At 38.1% G+C, this 18,509-nt stretch overlaps 1 protein-coding gene across 2 annotated transcripts in view; it reads left to right on the top strand.

The window, feature by feature from the left end:
* The window catches only part of dhtkd1 (dehydrogenase E1 and transketolase domain containing 1), an 82,189-nt gene that overhangs the window by 56,624 nt on the left and 7,056 nt on the right, over positions 1 to 18,509 (top strand). For both annotated transcript variants that reach the window (XR_007934942.1, XM_028813800.2), the window contains exons 14-16: positions 344 to 426; positions 4,639 to 4,808; positions 16,124 to 16,209. Coding sequence is in view for 1 of the 2 variants with exons in the window: in XM_028813800.2 (XP_028669633.1) it covers positions 344 to 426; positions 4,639 to 4,808; positions 16,124 to 16,209 (339 nt within the window). In the remaining variant the exon portion in view is untranslated. The remainder of the gene's footprint in view (positions 1 to 343; positions 427 to 4,638; positions 4,809 to 16,123; positions 16,210 to 18,509) is intronic.

The raw sequence follows: 18,509 nt of genomic DNA, 5'->3' as shown, positions 1-18,509 counted from the left end.
ATGTCGCTAGAGAGCTGGCTGAATCTTGGCTATCAAATGAGGGGCTGAAAGCTCAGGAATAAAAACTATTTTATTATACTTGATTTATTTTCTCCCTTTGTGGAGCTCCAGCTGCAAATATGCAAACCGTATCACAGACCTTCTCTTCCTTTATATATATATATATATATACTGTGTATATATATATATATATATATATATATATATATATATATATATATTTATAAAGTAGCAATCTTTAAAATGTATTCTGCATGTAAATCTTTCATGGATTTTGGAACTTACTATTTTGTAGTTTTTGCTTTTTATATTAATGAAGTTTTAATTTGTATTTAAAATTTAGGGTGCTGTGTCATCTTTACAAGATATGGCTCCTGGAACATATTTTCAGCCAGTAATAGGTGACCCATCTGTGGATCCCAAAAAGTAAGATTCTTACTGGTTATTGTTTTACTACGTTTGTCTTAATAGCATTTGTCTGTGTTGTGTTTTTTACATGTTCTACTATACTGAACTGAACAAATGAAACAATTATTTGTGAAAAAGAATCGTATATCATTTAGTTTGTAGTCTAAAATGTGGTGGGCTACACGGCTGGCTACGATAGAACCACAACACTGGAGCCTATCAAGATTCAGAAAGATAATTAAAAAATCACCATTTGCAAATGCAGAGCCTTACAACACCCTCAAGGATATTGAGTCATCAGGCATCTCGGAGCACTTGGAACTGAAATTATTTTTCTGCATATATGAACTGGAGGAGTTATTGGCTTTTTGATTTACTTCTTAACATTATTTAAAAGGCTTGGTAAAGGTCAAAGTCACAGGGGACAGAGTCTATCTCTGCCATATCTCTGACACAAGGTAGCAACCACCTTGGACAGGATGGCAGTCTGTTGCAATGCATATTCACACACCCTTACTTATACAGGGCCAATCTAAAGCTAACAGTTAACCTGACACTCTGTCTTGGCAATGTGCAAGCAAATCCAAGAGCAGATATACTTGGCTGGGCAAACTCCACACCCGCGCTTGAATTCAAACTCAGGACTGTGCACTTTGCTACCTCTGTTTTTGATATAGTGGCATATGTAAATATGCATATTTACAGTTTTTAGGATATAAATCAGTCCTTTAGAAATTTGATTTTTATAACATCTTTTAGTTCAGTTCTTGACAAAACTGATTGAAGTATCTAGGGCATAGTTTTTTCCTTTTCTCATATATTTTTAAAGGTAACTTAGAAGTATTTTTGGGTGATAGCTTTGTTTTGTTGTTCTGCTAACAAAACTTTTATGGCATAAGTCTCTATCAGGTGGTTCACCTTACTTAAGAGGGTTTACTTGGCAGCTAAAGTAACTTCACTTTTGGTAAATTGCCTAATCAATCCTCCATGCTGATTGTAGAGTGAGGATTGGCAGGCATCATTTAGGCATCTTCAGTTTGTGCTTCAAGGCTTGAAGGCTTCATGCCTATGAAGAACATATGTGCTCAAATTATCTCATATTCCCATTTTATAAAATTCATAAAAGGTGCTTTCCTTTACCATGTACCATTTCTTCGGGAAAGTGAATTTTCACTTCATTATCCAGCTTCCAAAAGGATGTAATTTTTGATCGTTTAATTTTGCTGATGGACAAAATATAGATAATACTTTTATTTGCCCCAATTGGAAAATGTAGCTTTTACAGAAGTTCAATTATCCATTATCCAACCCACAATATCCTAACTACAGGGTCACAGGGGTCTGCTGGAGCCAATCCCAGCCAACACAGAGCGCAAGGCAGGAAACAAACCCCGGGCAGGGCACCAGCCCACCTCAGGGCACACACACACAGGTCAATTTAGATTCGCCAATGCACCTAACCTGCATGTCTTTGGACCGTGGGAGGAAACCGCAGTACCCGGAGGAAACCCACGCAGACATGGAGAGAACATGCAAACTCCACGCAGGGAGGACAAAGGAAGCAAACCTGGGTCTTCTAACTGTGAGGCAGCAGCGCTACCCACTGTGCTACCATGCCACCCAATATAGAAATATTAAAACAGAAGTAAACCCTTTCAAATACACAAAAGAATTACAAAAACCTAGTGACTTGGGCAATGATAATAGAGTAGTCATAGTGAGGGACTTTAAAGGAATATTGCAGTAGATATGAAGGAACCCAAGTAGTGTTTCCTTACACCCATCTGCTGAATAATTTGTTGGCTAAAATTATGTAATGATAGTGCTTCTGAGAGATGTTGTTCAGCATTGTAATATTGGCCATCTGTTTTACCTTCATTCTCTCCTCTGCTACAACTTCAAATGGTCAAGAGTGTGCAGCATCCCATAACTGAGCCTGCCCTTTTAATTAGCTTGTTGATTTTGTGGGCCTCTCTTGAATTGATTTTACTAGCATAGCACACCGCAGAGTAGAAAATTATACTAGCTACCACAGAGTTATAGAACATGTAGATATTGTCAATGTCCATATTAAAGGAAGAACCTGCTAAGGATAAAGAGTCCGCTCTGCATTTTCTTATGCAGATGTCATTGATGTGGACCTTTAAGTACTTGTAGCAGTCTAGCATTTCCATATCCATTCCCAGAATAGTGACTGAGTGTAGACGCTGTTTGCTGCAGTGAAATATCAATAACCAGTTCCTTGTTTTTGGTGATGTTAAGTTGAGACAATTATCTTGCCATCAAAGGACAAAGTTTTCCACCTGACACCTATGTTCTGTCTCATCCCCTTTGTCAGTATGCTGTATTAGTGCATAGTCATTGGAGAATTTCAGCAAATGACATGACCTGGTATTATATTTATAGTCCAAGATTAATAGATGGTTCTTGCCCATATTCACTTTAGAGACACAGTTCTTAAACCTCATAAACTGTGGCCCACAGGACAGATGGTCCATTATTCAGAACTGCATAGGCTCGTCTACCAGAATATCCCTGAGCTTACACCTTAAGAAGAATGGCTGGATTGTATTGAAAGTATTGGAGAAATCAAAAAAACATATTCCTCACAGTGCTGCCAGCTTTTTCCAGATGGGAATAAGCCTTGTTGAGAAAACAGATAATTGCATTTTCAAATCCAGCATCTGATAGGTAAACTGCAGTGTGTCCAAGTGGTCTTTCACCAGAGGACTAATTTCCGGGTTCAGCCTCAGGAAGGTAATCATGATCTATTAGTTATTATGTGAGGCAAGACTTGGGCTGAAACCCATTCTTTACTTTATAATTTACCTCAGTACATGAAGAGCTGAAAGATATCCAGTTGCGTTAAACATATCTACCATTTGACAATTCAAGTACCAACTGGCAACAGGATAATATCAGCAGATCCAGCCCAGACATTATAAGTAGCTGCATTAGGCATTATGCTGGCTGTGTGTCTCTAATTTTTTTTAAACTATTTAATATTTCAAAGGAGAACTTTTTTCAAGTGTATTCCTTTAGTGCACCTTCTTTTCCATCTTTGAGGAAAAAGGCCTTGCAGTCATCAATTTCAGAACTCAGCCTCTAGCTCACCACCTGCGAGTATAGAAACAGTAGGCTGAAGTATTTGTGTATCTGTTTCCCAATTAAACAGAATTTGATGGTGTAGTTTGGATCATACATTGTTTTAAATCTCCAATGACCCTTTGCTTTATTATAGCCAGCGCCACCGTAACATGCAATTCAGGGTTGCTTTGTATTTTTTTAGAGGCCAGAGTATGTAGGTGTTCTTTGCTGGAAAGAAAGACAGGTTTATTAACCTAGATGTTTTTTTTTGGATCAGAACTTCTTCTCTTCTACTCAAAGTAAGTTACTTTCCTGAAGAGAATACAGAGAAAACAAGGTGAATTCATAACATAATAGGGGACTTGAGTACAGATAGATGAAACAGACCTATAGCACATGAGAAATGTCTAAGGCCAAAGTCATGTTCAAAATTTTCTGTCAGCAAATGAAATCAATGTCATGATGTAAGAATATTGGCAATTGGTGTCATGCTGATAGAAAAAAAAATTTCAAATGAGTAAGTCTAACTTAACTCTATTTTTACCATGAAATATACCATGGATTTTCTACATGTGGACCTAGATGGAAAGTATTAACGGATGACACATTGATATTGTAATGTAGCTTCTTTGCTAGGAGATTAGTGATTAGGGCTTATTGATGAGATGGTTGTTCAGCTAGATTTGGTGTTGCATGAATTGATGAACCAGTGTGACCTTGCTGGGTCAAGTGATTGAGCTTCCCTATCACATAAATTGAAAAGAAGAATTGTTTAGTAAGCAATAGTAGAGCACAGGGGTTAATTTGAATCTTTCTATTCTAATTTATATTACTATTTAGTCTTCTCTGCCATTTTATAGTGAATAAATTAAATTTGAAAAAATATACGAATACTAGTAGAAAGTAATGGCAATGGATTTATGGAACAATAATGATGAGGTGCAATTTAATTCAATACATGCATTTATTTTCATTATAATGTTATGTCTTAATTAAAGGCTTCTAACATTTATTTGTATATCATAAAATATTTAAGTGTTCCTGATGTGACATGTTTGTTATGGCAATACCTGAGTCAACTTTCTAATGAAACAAGTGATAATAAAATTCTAACTTCATAAATTATCTTCTTCTGTTTTGCAGTGTGAATCGAGTGGTTTTTTGCTCTGGAAAACATTACTATGCTCTGTTGAAACAGCGAGAGGTGTCGGGGAATGCTCAGCATAACACTGCCCTGATCCGCCTGGAAGAGCTCTGTCCATTTCCCTTGGAGTTCCTACAGCAAGAAATGGGCAAATACAAAAGTGCTAAAGGTTAGAAATTAAACAGTAACTTTAAACATGTAACTATCAGTGACAAATTTTTAATATCTAATGGCTCAATTGTTAACGACATCTATATTTTAGATGTTTTTATTTTTGAATGAATGCATTCAAATAAGTCCAATTAAGTTTTTGTTAATGAGGTAATGGGTAAGGTAAGTATTGTGGCGGACGGCCATGTCCCATGCCTGGTCGGGACACCCCTTCAACGTATGTTCCGGGGGAGCAACCGTGGACTGCTCAATACCTCCCTTGGGATGCTTGGTGACAGCCTCCCTGGCTGATGGTGGTGCCTCAGCTTCCCGCAGGGCTCCATGGGAGATGGAGTTCTCCACAGCCCTGTTGGGACCTGGGGAGGCCGCCAAGGGGTGCTGCATGGGTCTTTGAGCCCGGCTGGACGAGTCTTCAGCCCCACCCGGAAGTGCATCCGGAAACAGGTGATCAAGCACTTGGAGCACTTCCGGGTGGGCTATAAAAGGGGCCAGCAACCACCACTCAGTGGTCAGAGTCAGGAGAAGGACGACGAAGCTTGACCGGGAGGAGTGGTGGTGCCAGAAGGGAGTGTTGGTTTTGTGCTTGTGTTGGTTTGGACTGTGTTGTGCCTGTGGGGTTCACAAAGAAAACGTGCCCCATAGGTGAAGAAAAATAAAGTCTTGGTTTGTGCTTTTACATGTACCTCTGTGTCAGTCTGTGCCGGGTCGGCGCAATACACCGCCTTATTTACACTATATATATGTATGTATGTATGTATATATATATATATATATATATATATATATATATATATATATATATATATATATATACAGTATGTGAAAATACCAATCTGTAAGGAAGAAAAATGTTGCATTATTTGTGTTTCAGATAAAAAAGAAATGATATGCAACTTTAATTTACTCATGTAAACCCAAACTATGAACATATACAGTGTTTGTTGTATGTCAAGCATGTACAACCAAATTCTAATCTTGGCATAGTACTTCTTTTGGGGTTGAGAAATTGTTGGACTTTCCATTCACTCATCCATTTAATATCTAAACTAGAGAAAAGCCAAGCAAAATGACACCTTTTATTGGCTAACTAAAATGATTACAATATGTAAGCTTTCGAGGCAACTCAGGCCCCTTCTTCAGGCAAGATGTAATACAGAAACTGGAGGTCCCTGTGTTTATATATACACACTCTAGGACAAGGTTTCTTGTTTTCAAGGCCTAAGTTGCCTCGAAAGCTTGCATATTGTAATCTTTTTAGTTACCCAATAAAAGGTATCATTTTTGCTTGGCTTTTCTCTACATTCATAATGGCTAACACTGTACAACACCTAGTACTACTAATATCTAACTTAGTAAGTCAAATGCAAGATCATGGAATGTTGGAGACTAACCTGGTAGCTCTGGGTGCAAGAAAGGTCACATTTACACATGCAACTATCTTCATACAGTGAAAATTTAGAGTAAACAATTAACTGAAAGTGCATATCTTTAAAATATGAGAGGAAACTGGAGAACCGGGAGAAAACCATGCAAACAAAGAGAATGTACTCTTTATAATTCATTCTGAGGTGTTAATCTAGAGTATTAAGAATTATTTCCATGCACGAAGACTGATTTTTTTAAATTAAGTTTAGTTGAGGTTACATGTCCTGACATTGACTCCCAGAATATTTTATAGTATAACTCTGAGTAAATAGAACCTGACGATGTAAAGCCTTACTTTTAAAAATTAAATAATAATACAGTGGAACCTCAGTTTGCGAGTAACTTGGTTTATGAGTGTTTTGCAAGACGAGCTAAAATTTTTAATAAATTTTGACTTGATAAACGAGCGACGTCTTGCAATACGAGTAGTATGTATACGCTTTGTCTGCTGAGCGTCATGTAATCACAACTGAGCTGATGGTTCTTCTCTCTCTCTCTCGCTGCGAGATTGTGGGCAATCGTCTCCTATTCTCTGTCTGAGTCCCTGTCTTGCACCACCAGCTTTATTCAGCTTGAAACAGCAACAGCGTGGTTATTTATTGTAGCGGTATCTGCCACTCTTCTATACACAGACACAGCAGTCAGGCACGGTCGTGACCAAGTAGTACTGTGCCCTGCGCATTTATAATGTTCCTTGTTCCTTGTATCACTCATCGATGGCAGGCGCTTATAGCATGTCCACGATCTTTTAGGATTTGCTTTTATGGCGAACAGCTACAGCGCTGGGAGACTGCAATTGTTTTGGGACGCTCTTCCACGTGTCGTCCTGTTAGGTGGAATCCCACAAGAGTTTAGAAACTCACTCACACCAGCCATGATTCTTTTCAAAGGTAAAGTGCAGGTTAATTTGTTTTATGTATTTTTACTTTATATTTTGTATTAATCATTTTTATATGAATAGTTTTGGGTTGTGGAAATGAATCATCTGAGTTTCCATTATTTCTTATGGGGAAATTCACTTTGATATACGAGTGCTTTGTACTGCGAGCACGTTTCCAGAACGAATTATGCTCGCAAACCGAGGTTCCACTGTAATACTAATAAATGCAATATTTAGAGGACTTAAACATGCATTTGCAAAGTTTTAAACATCATTGTACTAACTGGATAATGGCTTTGAAATAAAGTATACTAACAAATATGTTGTGGACAAGTTCTTACTCTTTTGTTGTGTTAGTCTGATTAACTTGTAACACAGTATTCTTTAAATAACAGCCATGTTATACAGTACTTTTTAAAGTGTTTCTTGCTTCAACATGAATCATGCGGATGGAAATTTATTATTTAGCCTACCTTATCTGTTCCTACTGTCTTTTGATAGCTTTTATGTAGAAAATATTTAATTTTTTAATCTTCAGATACAGTAATCCCTCCTCCAACGCGGGGGTTGCGTTCCAGAGCCACCCGCGAAATAAGAAAATCCGCGAAGTAGAAACCATATGTTTATATGGTTATTTTTATATTGTCATGCTTGGGTCACAGATTTGCGCAGAAGCACAGGAGGTTGTAGAGAGACAGGAACGTTATTCAAACACTGCAAACAAACATTTGTCTCTTTTTCAAAAGTTTAAACTGTGCTCCAAGACAAGACAGAGATGACAGTTCAGTCTCACAATTAAAAGAATGCAAACATATCTTCCTCTTCAAAGGAGCAAACAAATCAATAGGGCTGTTTGGCTTTTAAGTATGCGAAGCACCGCGGCACAAAGCTGTTGAAGGTGGCAGCTCACACCCCCTCCGTCAGGAGCAGAGAGAGAGAGACAGATAAAAAAATCAATACGTGCACTTCGTGCTTTTAAGTATGCGAAGCACTGTGCAGCATGTCGCTTCACGAAGCACCTGCACAGAAGGTAGCCAACGTGAAGATAATCTTTCAGCATTTTTAGACGAGCGTCCGTATCGTCTAGGTGTGCGAACAGCCCCCCTGCTCAGGATCAGAAAAAGTCAGTGCAAGAGAGAGAGAGAGAGAGAAAAGTAAGCTGGGTAGCTTCTCAGCCATCTGCCAATAGCGTCCCTTGTATGAAATCAACTGGGCAAACCAACTGAGGAAGCATGTACCAGAAATTAAAAGACCCATTGTCCGCAGAAATCCGTGAACCAGCAAAAAATCCGCGATATATATTTAAATATGCTTACATATAAAATCCGCGATAGAGTGAAGCTGCGAAAGGCGAAGCGCGATATAGCGAGGGATCACTGTATAGCGCTGCATTTCCTTTTAAGTAAACTAGGGGGCTTTGCCCCCTGCCTGCGCTTTGCGCTGTTGTGAAGAGGGGGGCTGAACACACCCCAAGGAGACGCATCTACTCCTCTGAAACCACGCTTAAACGGTGATACAAATAAATTTGTTTTTAACTGCATGTGTATCACGGAACTTGCTGACATAGGTTGTAAGTATAACGTGACATGACTGTCTTGAGGGATGTGAAAGTGTCTCTCTTCAAAAGATCTCTCTTAAAAGTGTCTCTCTGTCTCTCTTTGCTCGAGCAGGTACTGGCTTGCTGCTGCTTTCGTTCCGCGTGATCAGCATTTCAGGCGGCACTTCAAACGTTTAAAAGCCAGTACAGCACCTGACCTTTTGTCCTCAAACACTATGCAATCTCTTTTCGCTTTTCCGTTATTTCACCAAGTAATATTTTCCATTTGTTTGTGCTAATGTGATCTTTTCACTTATTTTTTTGAGACTGTACAGCACCTGTCCTTTTGTCCTCAAACACTATGCAATCTCTTTTCGCTTTTCCGTTATTTCACCAAGTAATATTTTCCATTTGTTTGTGCTAATGTGATCTTTTCACTTATTTTTTTGAGACTGTACAGCACCTGTCCTTTTGTCCTCAAACACCATTCGATCTCTTTTCACTTTTATGTTATTTCGCCGAATAATACTTTCTGTTTGTTTGTGCTAATGTGATCTTTTCACTTATTTTTTTGAGACTTGCAAATTTTCCTACTTCCATTTTCCCTAATCTGCTCTGCATGTGTATCACAGGACTTACTTACAAAGGTTGTAAGTATGACGTGACGTGCCTGTCTCGTGGGATTTGAAACGGTCTCTTTTCCAAAGTGTCTCTCTTCAAAAGATCACGTCTCGTTGCCGGAAAAAAGTCATGTCCCATGTTTTTTTTTTTTTATAATAGAGAGATATAATTGCAGTATCAGCAACATACACATATGCATCAGGAAAATAAATAATTAAATTGCTTTCAGTTTCCCCCACTGCTTCAGGCCATTTGCAGAATCAGTGGAGTTATGTAGTTTAAAAATGTTAAACTAGAGGACATTGGTAATATATTTATTTGATCCAATGAACTTGATGTCAACATGGTATAATCAAATGAAAATATCGTGACAGGTTTCATGCCAATGTTTTATGGAAGATACTATGATGAAGTAAGCCAATGCACTTGTAAAAGTTTCATTGCGTGTTATAATAAATGTTTGTTTTGGCATGAAGGTTAAATATGATTGGCTGACTTCTGTACCTGAAAGAGCAATAAACTGTAGGGCATATGATGAAATGAAGATAGTATCTGAATCATAACCTTTGGGTGACCATATTTTTTTTGAGGATTATTTCCATAAGGTTGTAAACATTACCACATTTACTTCCTGGTGTAGGATGAAATAAAACAAAGTACTGTTAGAAAATACAAAGCAAAACATGTATTCTGTCACCTAAACATTACACGTGGAACGTTCTGTCTTATATATGCATTCTCTGTCTATAACTATGGTTTCTAGTTTTTGTTATCACTGGGTAGTGCATCATATTACATTGGGTTTGTCACTGCCATTATTTTAATAATAACACAAAAAAGATTTTTTCATAGACTTTCTTAACCACAATAAATTTGGTGTTTAAAAAAATTAACTCATTTTACTCTTAGGTGCACAGTTAAGTCATCACACTATAAAATCATTACAAATATACAAGTGTATGGCTAAAAAACAGGTAACATAAACACAAAATCCAGTACTGTTCAATAAAAAAACATCATGCACAATACACAAATAAATGTTGTGGGATATCTCTGTTTTACTTTCTAGCTGGGACGCCTAAACTAAAGAGAGATACATTTTAAGTTTATTAATAAAGTTCATAAATTGGTGGAAGTCTACACAAAATAACCATCACCTTCTCTATTTATGGTTCAGTTATATTGATAGACTAGTTTTCAACAAAATAATTACGTTTTTTCATAACATAATAAAAGATGGATATATGCAAGTACAGTATATACAGACACAAGAATATAATATGAGCAACACAAAACAGAAATTCAAGTCAGCTAGGGTTTATCTCCTCTTTGCCATAGTGGAACGTACAAACTGTGTAATATTCCCTTCCTTAATCCTGGTCTAAAGAATTTCTCAAATATTTGTTCAGGCCCACCTTTTAAGTCAGAACTATTTAATTACAAATTCAGTTTAGCCAGGTTTTCAAACCAAGAAATTTAGCTGGACCTGACATTTTCAGCATCCGAAAAGCAGCAGTTAATAACAAATTTTGAACCAATACAAATTAATGTATTGAAAAACAAGTAATGTTTATTCATTGATTGCCTTTTAAATTTGGACACATCTGACACCGGCACATCAAAAAAATGATATAAAAATAGAAAGAAAAAAAAAAAAATACAACTGAACAGAATCTGAGATAGTTGCAATATTTTTTTTCCCACTTTTGAAATAAAAAAAATAAAACTTTTGGTCATATCTGACCTAGTCACATCTCAAAGTGCATAAAAAATAAAACAGTACACAGTATTAGCAATAACATTTGTTTCACTTTTAGAATAAAGTAAATATTTTAATCATATATGACCCAGGCACATCACAAAATGCATTTAACAGATTAAAAAAGAAATATCAGTGCACAAACCCATTACAAGTGAAAACAGTAACACACATAAATACATCTACTGACACAATGAGGGAAAATAGGTTTATTTAAATCACCACATATGTGATTAGCAGTGCTTTTTTTTGTAAACAAAAAGGTGGAGGTACACATATATTGCATTTGGATAACGTTTAAGGTACTATAACGGTATATAGATGCCGAGAGACCTAGCGCTACATTTTGTTTATTTAGGGAAAAAACATAACATTTAAAATTTCAAATTGACAAATAATCAAGTTATAATTCTTTGTATTTATGTAGCGCTTTACAAACTACTCAAAAAGCTTTACAAACATCAGGCATGGAGGACACAGAACACAAACCCAGCATTTCCTTATTGCGAGGCAGTGATGTTATCATTACAACACCTGTGTAGGTAAACTACTGTCTAAAATTTTGCTTGATAGTTTAAAATTACAAACAAAATTTCTGAAATTGAAGAATATTAACCACAGAATAATTATGAGCTCTACATTCTACAAAAAAAGTTATGTAGTCCTGCAAAGCAAGCAGTGCTTAATTTGATTGAGTTTTAAAGAAAATTCCAAACTTTTTGCATGTTTTCATCAAGTACAGTCTTCGTAATTCGTGTTTTGCTTTGAGTGTTAGTGACTGATCTTCGTCCCAGTAACACCCATGAATTCCTCAGGATCGAAGCGTGTAAGTGGAGGGACTAAGCAGTTGTAGGTAGAGAGGTGCGGACATAGCGCTTGTGAATAACGAGGCTCTCATTGGAGTTTAAATTAATTAGATTTAGATAAATTAGTGAAAATAATCAATTAGATTAATTTGTGAAAACCCACATTTACACTCACTTAATGAAACTGGAATATATCTAAGACTCAGCACACAGTTGATTATTGAATCATTTAATGCATAGTCGATACCACAACCAGCTGAGGTACTGTCACAAAAAAAAAAAAAAAAATCACTATATTATAGAGGTAGACTACTACTACCACTTCCAGACACACAACAATGCTATGTGGGTTGAATGTTGGCTAGGTTACGCGAAGTGTTACATTCATACTCTGTACTACTGTAGGAATGTATGTAGGAATTTCTGAAGGCTCACAAAATATGTTTTTCTCACTTTTTCTTCTGTGTTTCTGACAGGACCTGGTGCTGGGCCAGTCAGCTTGAGGTTGCTTCTGGGCTGCATGTGGCCTGCGGGCAGCCATTTGAATAGGCCGGTTTTAAACGCTTTCATAAAATAGTTAGTTTCTTGGTTTGTTAGATGGAAAAGTCCTTACTGGACTAGGCTCTCCATGTCCAACTCCTTTACAGATAGTCTCCCACTCTTATAGTCTAGTAGTAGATTACTGTTATATTTCAGGTCCCATAACTTCAAAGAACCCTGAATCCTTAAATAGGCTTGAGGCCTATACTCACATAAAAAGGTCTACAAATCTCAGTGGGGAGAGGGACACATATGTACAAATATGTGTTTCTGAGGCCTAAACATAGCTAAGACAAAAACTCAAATTAAATTTTGGTCAATTTTAAGGGACTGCTTTGACCATGCAGGGCCATCTGGACCAAACGTTTTAATTTCGTCACCTATTATACAAATTAATGTACCAGTTTAGTTTAGTTCTTGAGCAGTGCTTATTACAATGTACATATTAATTATTAAGCTTCAGTTACCTTGTGCTATTGAGCTACTGAATTAATAACAGCAATTTTAGCTTTTTATTTTTTCTCAGTTTCTTTTCTCTCTCCCTGAAATCCTGACAGTTTAAACTTCATTGACTAGAGGAATTGGGGGCAGGTGTTTTAGGAAGAAGCCCTGTGGGTGTAGACTTTGCAGTGCAGGGTTTCGCTACAAATTATTTAGCAGGTTGTCCCCTGATGTGTATTCTTGTTAGAGGATCACATCTGGCTCCACAAGACTAACTAGCCATAGTTCAGCATATTATTAATGAACTTATATTGTTAAATTCCATTTATGTTAATTAGTTTTGATGTGCTTAGTTTTATGGTGTGTTTTAACAGATATGTACAGTGCATCCAGAAAGTATTCACAGCACATCACTTTTTCCACATTTTGTTATATTACAGCCTTATTCCAAAATGGATTAAATTCATTTTTTTCCTCAGAATTCTACACACAACACCCCATAATGACAACGTGAAAAAAGTTCACTTGAGGTTTTTGCAAATTTATTAAAAATAAAAAAATTGAGAAAGCACGTGTACATAAGTATTCACAGCCTTTGCCATGAAGCTCAAAATTGAGCTCAGGTGCATCCTGCTTCCCCTGATCATCCTTGAGATGTTTCTGCAGCTTAATTGGAGTCCACCTGTGGTAAATTCAGTTGATTGGACATGATTTGGAAAGGCACACACCTGTCTATATAAGGTCCCACAGTTGACAGTTCATGTCAGAGCACAAACCAAGCATGAAGTCAAAGGAATTGTCTGTAGACCTCCGAGACAGGATTGTCTCGAGGCACAAATCTGGGGAAGGTTACAGAAAAATTTCTGCTGCTTTGAAGGTCTCAGTGAGCACAGTGGCCTCCATCATCCATAAGTGGAAGAAGTTCGAAACCACCAGGACTCTTCCTAGAGCTGGCCGGCCATCTAAACTGAGCGATCGGGGGAGAAGGGCTTTAGTCAGGGAGGTGACCAAGAACCCGATGGTCACTCTGTCAGAGCTCCAGAGGTCCTCTGTGGAGAGAGGAGAACCTTCCAGAAGGACAACCATCTCTGCAGCAATCCACCAATCAGGCCTGTATGGTAGAGTGGCCAGATGGAAGCCACTCCTTAGTAAAAGGCACATGGCAGCCCGCCTGGAGTTTGCCAAAAGGCACCTGAAGGACTCTCAGACAATGAGAAAGAAAATTCTCTGGTCTGATGAGACAAAGATTGACCTCTTTGGTGTGAATGCCAGGCGTCACGTTTGGAGGAAACCAGGCACCACTCATCACCAGGCCAATACCATCCCTACAGTGAAGCATGGTGGTGGCAGCATCATGCTGTGGGGATGTTTTTCAGTGGCAGGGACTGGGAGACTAGACAGGATAAAGGGAAAGATGACTGCAGCAATGTACAGAGACATTCTGGATGAAAACCTGCTCCAGAGCGCTCTTGACCTCAGACTGGGGCGACAGTTCATCTTTCAGCAGGCCAACGACCCTAAGCACACAGTCAAGATATCAAAGGAGTGGCTTCAGGACAACTCTATGAATGTCCTTGAGTGGCCCAGCCAGAGCCCAGACTTGAATCCGATTGAACATCTCTGGAGAGATCTTAAAATGGCTGTGCACCAATGCTTCCCATCCAACCTGATGGAGCTTGAGAGGTGCTGCAAAGAGGAATGGGCGAAACTGGCCAAGGAATAGGTGTGCCAAGCTTGTGGCATCATATTCAAAAAGACTTGAGGCTGTAATTGCTGCCAAAGGTGTATCAGCAAAGGCTGTGAATACTTATGTACATGTGATTTCTCAGTTTTTTTATTTTTAATAAATTTGCAAAAACCTCAAATTAACTTTTTTCACGTTGTCATTATGGGGCGTTGTGTGTAGAATTCTGAGGAAAAAAATGAATTTAATCCATTTTGAAATAAGGCTGTAACATAACAAAATGTGGAAAAAGTGATGCGCTGTGAATACTTTTCGGATGCACTGTATATGTATGCAATATATAATTAGTAACTTGTAAACTTGTAATTGCATTTTTCCTGTGTACATGTTACAACACTGTTAGACTGTACTTAGAATTAGATTGAATTGAATGCAACCAGAGATGCAGTCCGGGCAAAACCATAACATTTATCATTTGGGGTAAATGTCGCTAGAACCTTTTTTACAGACACAGCCTAGGCAGTAGGGGTCCTGTTATAGTACAGAACTTCTATCCAAGCAGGGAACAGACAGAGAGACATTTACAGGTGCTTACACTGGGTTATAAACGAAACAATGAATATTTTGATCCTTTTGATTCTTGGGTGCACATTAGCTGAACCTTTTAGCTGATATTTGATTAAATGTTTTGTTTATCAAAGTTGAGTTATGATCCTCTAGCTCACTGAGCCTGGTGGTAAATGGTACGATAATGAGCCATCTCTGAGTCACTGCCATTGTCATTCAGCTCTGGCTGATGTAGTAGTATTATTAAATTGTAGACATAAAAAGATTACATCTTGCCTAAAGAAGGGGCCTGAGTTGCCTCAAAAGCTTGCATATTGTAATCTTTTTAGTTTGCCAATTAAAGGTGTAATTTTGCTTGACTTCTCACTATAGACATCAAAAGAGAATTTTAAGAGAGGCCCATTTGTGAAACTCACAATTTAGCTGAACTGATTTTAAAAGTTAAGTGTCAGTGATGGGGGCCTGCAGTTTTTGCATTGTAGCCTTACATCTCATTTGCCGTGATAAAGATAAAAGGGCAATTCCACTTTGTCCTACAATATGCATACTATATAAGCAGGGTGTGTTTTGATTGTCCTATATTTAGAATATCTGAAAACATTATGGTAAAAAATAAGGCATCAGACAAGAAAAAGGTTTGGGGATGGCCACCCCGTATACTGAACGTTTTGGCAGAAAAAAAAAAAATTGCCTTTACAGAACGGAGTTCACAACTGAACTGAACTAACAGAGGAAGAGGTGGAGTCAGGGTGGCCAGAACAGGAACTGATGTGTCAGGAAGGAGAATTCTGGGTACCGGAAATGGTGTCGTCATGGTTGGCTAGAAGTGATGTTAGTGGGTGGACCATTAGTGCTGTCACTGAGAGGCAGGGCCCTCGGCTGAACTGCAGAGGAACAGGAGGAGAGAGGATCAGGTGAGAGCGCCAACCCCCAGTCTGACTGATAAATAGCAGTATTTGAGCCTGTAAACTGTCCCCCATGCACACATGTGTGACCACATCTAAACAAAACTTATGAAAACAGGTTCCTTTAACAAACCCCTTCTATTTGCAGATTTTATATGGAGCCAGGAAGAACCTCAAAACATGGGGCCTTGGACATTTGTAGCACCTAGGTTTGAAAAACAGTTAGCGTGCAAGGTAAGTATATACTAGTTTATACAATGTGGAGTGTTATGTTGCTGTATCTTATACAAAGGTTGTTTTAACGATGTATGGCCAGTCCTAGTTTAGAGGTCTCCACCTTGGCCTCCATAGTCTCTAAGCTAAATAGTATTTATTACAGTGCTGTTACTGGTACTCCTCTTTATTAACAACATCCTGTCTACTACTTTTTGCACTTATGTCACCTGCATTAATAAAATAGCATTCAGCACTACACAGACCTCATTGCAGAAGACTTAAATATTTACTCCCATTACTCCTCCTTGCAACTTAATTTCCTATTTATTTAACTTTATGCACAGGTCCATATTCAGAACAATCATTTGGAGGACTGCCAGAAAATGTCATATTAATTTTGTTCATTCTGTTACTTGGGTGGTAGACTTTCTCATTTTTCCATAAGTATGTTTATAGGAGTTTAGGAACCTTTCAAGGTCTTGTGTTTTTTCTTATTACTAATATACAGTCATGGCCGAAATTATTGGCACCCCTGGAATTTTCCCAGAAAATGCACCATTTCTCCCAGAAATTGTTGCAGTTACAAATGTTTTGGTATACACACATTTATTTCCTTTATGTGCACTGGACTAACACAAAAAAACAGAGAAAAAAAGCCAAATCTGAGATCATGTCACACAGAACTCCAAAAATGGGCCAGACAAAATTATTGGCACCTTTTCAAAATTGTGGGTAAATCGTTTTATTTCAAGCATATGATGCACGTTTGAACTCACCTTTGGCAAGAAACAAATGCTGGCAATATAGCAGTCACACCTGAAGCCAGTTAAAATGGAGAAAAATTGACTGAACCTTTCTGTTGTGTGTCTGAGTGTGCCACTCTAAGCATGGAGAACAGAAAGAAGAGCAGAGAATTGTCTGAGGACTTGAGAACAAAAATTGTGGAAAAATATCAACCATCTTAAGGCTACAAGTCCATCTCCAGAGATCTTCATGTTCCTTTGTCCAATGTGTGCAACATAATCAAGAAGTTCACAACACATGGCACTATAGCTAATCTCCCTGGACGTGGACGGAAGAGAAAAATTGATAAAAGACTGCAATGAAGGATAGTCCGAATGGTGGATAAACAGCCCCAATCCACTTCAAAACATATTCAAGCTGTTCTGCAGACTAAAGGTGCAACAGTGTCTGCTTGAACTATCCGTCGACGTCTGAACGAAATGAAATGCTATGGCAGGAGAGCCAGGAGGACCCCACTGCTGACACAGAAACATAAAAAAGCCAGACTGGAGTTTGCCAAAATGTACTTGAGGAAGCCAAAATCCTTCTGGGCGAACGTCTTGTGGACAGATGAGACCAAGGTAGAGCTTTTTGGTAGAGCTCATCATTCTACTGTTTACAGAAAATGAAATGAGGCCTATGAAGAAAAGAACACATTACCTACAGTCAAATATGGTGGAGGTTCTAAGATGTTTTGGGGATATTTTTCTGCCTCTGGCACTGGATGCTTTGACTGTGTGCAAGGCATCATGAAATCTGAAGACTACCAAAAGATATTGGGGCACAATGTAGGGACCAGTGTCAGAAAGCTGGGTCTGTGTCCTGTTGGAACACCCGTGACCTCTGACGATGACCCAAAACATACCTCTAAAAGCACCCAGAAATGGTTGAAGACAAAGCGCTGGAGAGTTCTGAAGTGGCCAGCAATGAGTCCGAATCTAAATCCGATTGAACACTTATGGAGAAATCTCAAAATTGCTGTTGGGAGAAGGCGCTCTTCAAATCTGACAGACCTAGAGCAGTTTGCAAAAGAAGAGTGGTCGGAAATTCCAGTTGAGAGGTGTAACAAGCTTGTTGATGGTTATAGGAAGCGCTTGATTTCAGTTATTTTTTCCAAAGGGCGTGCAACCAAATATTAAGTTGAGGGTGCCAATAATTTTTTCCAGCCCAGTTTTTGAGTCTTGTGTGACATGATGTCAGATTTGGCTTTTTTTCTGTTTTTTTGTGTTGTTCCAATGCACATAAAGTAAATAAACATATGTATACCAAAACATTTGTAATTGCAACAATTTTCTGGGAGAAATGGTGCATTTTCTGAGAAAATTCCAGGGGTGCCGGTAATTTCGGCCATGACTGTATATGCTATATTTGTGAGGTATTAAAATAAGTCAAACTCCGACTGCTGAGTTGGCAACATTGTTGGAATAATAATAAGACAGTATATCCCTTTAGGGGATGCCTACACTCAAGTCCAATACTGAATTGGTATAGATAGCTTCATGAACTCCTATGGTCTCATTTATAAAACATTCCAT

The sequence above is a fragment of the Erpetoichthys calabaricus genome, chromosome 1 (genome assembly GCF_900747795.2).
Source record: "Erpetoichthys calabaricus chromosome 1, fErpCal1.3, whole genome shotgun sequence".
Lineage (NCBI taxonomy): Eukaryota > Metazoa > Chordata > Cladistia > Polypteriformes > Polypteridae > Erpetoichthys > Erpetoichthys calabaricus.
Note: the sequence above shows the minus strand (reverse complement) of the source record. Positions and strands in the feature narration are given on the sequence as shown.